This window comes from Tupaia chinensis, unplaced genomic scaffold (genome assembly GCF_000334495.1).
Source record: "Tupaia chinensis unplaced genomic scaffold, TupChi_1.0 Scaffold000335_1, whole genome shotgun sequence".
NCBI lineage: Eukaryota > Metazoa > Chordata > Mammalia > Scandentia > Tupaiidae > Tupaia > Tupaia belangeri.
In genome coordinates, this window is record NW_006159829.1 from 310,555 (window position 1) to 313,179 (window position 2,625).

General features: G+C 66.0%; 1 protein-coding gene across 3 annotated transcripts in view; it reads right to left on the reverse strand.

Annotated features, from left to right (window-relative positions):
* MAPK15 (mitogen-activated protein kinase 15) overlaps nucleotides 1-2,211 on the reverse strand; it is a 6,467-nt gene extending 4,256 nt beyond the window's left edge. For all 3 annotated transcript variants that reach the window (XM_006152065.3, XM_006152064.3, XM_006152067.3), the window contains exons 1-5: nucleotides 2,061-2,211; nucleotides 984-1,082; nucleotides 806-835; nucleotides 614-704; nucleotides 20-150 (exon numbers count right to left, since the gene is read on the reverse strand). In XM_006152065.3, the coding sequence (XP_006152127.1) occupies nucleotides 20-150; nucleotides 614-704; nucleotides 806-835; nucleotides 984-1,082; nucleotides 2,061-2,129 (420 nt within the window). In that variant the 5' untranslated portion in view covers nucleotides 2,130-2,211. The remainder of the gene's footprint in view (nucleotides 1-19; nucleotides 151-613; nucleotides 705-805; nucleotides 836-983; nucleotides 1,083-2,060) is intronic.
* Between the last annotated feature and the right edge of the window lie 414 nt (nucleotides 2,212-2,625).

The following is a 2,625-nucleotide window of genomic DNA, read 5'->3' on the forward strand; positions in this document are numbered from 1 at the left end:
TGGGGGGAGGGGGTCGCACCTTCTGGTCCCGGTGGATGACGTGCCCTGCATGGATGAACTTGGTGGCCTGCAGGAGCTGGTAGAAGATGTAGCGCTTGTGAATGTCCTTCAGCACCGTGCCCTTCCGGATGACGGCGTTCAGGTCTGTGTCTGGGAGAAGGCAAGCACATTGGTCTGGGGGTGTGGAGCCAGGGAGGCCGGGAGGGATGTGCAGGGTGGTCTGCGGGCCCAGGGGGAGCCCTGGCAGAGCCAGCAAGTCTCCCACCCGGAACCTGCCCACGGCCACACTGCCCAAGCCCCCCGGCAGCCCTCGGCACATGCTGCCTGGCCCCCTGCGGGCTTCTTGGCTTGCTCGCGGGGTGGCAGCAGTGAGAAGGGCTGTGGACCGGCTTAGCCCTGCCACGTTGCCGTTTATAGCAGTGAGTGGGCAGGGGGAGACTCAGGCAGGCGGGCTCAGGGTGGTCACTGCGGGCTCTGGACACTGCACTTGCCCTTGGGTACAGGGTGCGAGGTGAGGGGCCAGCCACGGTGGGGACCCTGCAGCACGGGGACATGCAGAGGGGATCAGGACCCCTGTGGGCCCTGGGGCCAGGCCCCTTTGAGGCGCTCTCACCCATGGCCTCGAACACCAGGTAAATGTCTTTGTCGTTCTCTGCCCGGATCACATCGAGGAGACGGATGATGTTGGGATGGCCCCCAAATTCCTGGGGAGAGTTGGCTGCTGCTGGGAGGCAGGGGTGCTCTGGGAGGCCCAGCCCCCTGTTCTGGAGAGACTCACCCTGGGGCAGGGAGCCTGGCCACTCACCTGGAGGAGCAGAATTTCCCGGAATGTTCTCTGGAAAAGACCAAAATGGGCGTGGGGCAGATAGAGTGAGCAGGACCCAGCGCCCAGCTCGAAGAGGGGCTCTGGAAACATCTCTCCCAGGACACAGCCCACCTGCTCCCAGGCCCCAGGCAGGAGGCTGCCCGCCCCACTCACTCACCTGAGCATCGATCTTATCTCGAAAGGCATCGAAGATTTTCTTGATGGCCACGACCTCGCCAGTCCTCCGATCCACTGCCCTCCACACGATGCCGTAGGCCTGGAGAGGAGCTCAGCTTGAGGGCACAGGGCCAGCCCCCAGCCCAGCCCAGGCTCCTGGCCACCACATTACCCCCTGCCGCCTGGAGACTGCTCCTTCCCACTGTGTGTACTGGGAGAGGACAGAGGCACGAGACCCGGACCCCCACCCTGCAGCTGCGCTAGACGCTGGCACCCTCCAGAGAAGGGCGGAGGGAAGCTTGGGGAGGCAGTGGCAAGGAGGGGCTGAGAGGCTCCTGGGAGAGTGAGGCTACACTTTGCAGGGCCCTCCCACCTGTGCACCCCGCCAGCAATCCTGCTGGCTCCACCTCCGACCTGGGGGGGTCTGACATCTGACACTTGCTGGGTCTCTGGCCTGCTTTGGCCCAGCTCGGAGTGCTCACTGACGTCCTTACTGTCCCTAGGCAACTCCGCCGCCCCGGGGGTGCTCAACAGTGTGGAGGGCTGGCCTTGTAAGGCGGTGCCAAGGGCTCCCAGTGTCTGACTGTACCCTTTGCCCCCCCCAGCCACTCCGTCACACACAGATCTGGGGCTTCTGCGACAGCCACCCAGATCTTTGCTCTCCCTGGACCTTCCTCTCTCCCCACATACATTCCAACGCCCAGCACGATCACAGAGTGCTCACACATGCACGATCAAATACACACACGCTCACACCTGGCCCGGCCTCCACTGCACGTCCAACCCACATTCCTATGCTGAGCCTGGGAGCTCAGCCGGGTTGATCCTGCGGGTCTCTGCCCCTTTCTGGCGACTGAGGTGGTGGTCCCCGCCTCCCCAGCACATGGGTGGGCGTGGGGGGTGGTGAGCTGGTGAAGTACTAGGATCGCTCCACCTGCTCCCGCAGTCCGGGCCCGCACGTGGGCACTGCCAAGGCCTCACCACTCCACGAGGAAACAGGCTCAGCGGTCCAGGGTTTGTTTGTACAGGAGCTGGCGCAGGGGTCAGAGGACATAGGGCAGGGGCGTCCGGAACTCACCCCCTTCCCGAGCCGCCGCTGGAGAAGGAATCTGTGCGCCACGTGGGGGTCCACCTCGGCTGCGCGCATGGCGGGTGGCCTGTTCGCAGGTGGCGGGGACCCTGGATAGCTGGAACTGTTGGGTCCGGTTGCCTAGGGAACCGACCAAGGCACCGCGTCCACTCCGCACCTGCGCGAGGCGGGGTCTGCAGCCCAATTGGTCCAATCGGGGGCCGCAGCGGAGTCCCGCCCGTGGGCTCCGCCCCCTCGGTGGGCGGGCCAGAGCCGTGGCCTTACTCCCGAGATTGCCCCTGCGCCCGCCTCTGCCCCTAGGCTCTGCGCGGGAGCGGGTCTTGAGCGACCCGCGCGGAGAGCGAGGCTGGACCCAAGGCCACGTGCGCAGACGCCGCGGTGGGGCAAGCCCAAGGTGGGTGTGCCCGCAGGGAAAGGCCTGGCCCGAAACCCAGGGCAGCAGGACCCGTGGGCGCCTCGCGAGACGGCCGCGCCTGTGAGTGAGACGACACGCAAGGCGCACTCCAGGACCAACCAGGGCGAAAGCAGGTGGGAAGGACGGCCTGGCCGCCGC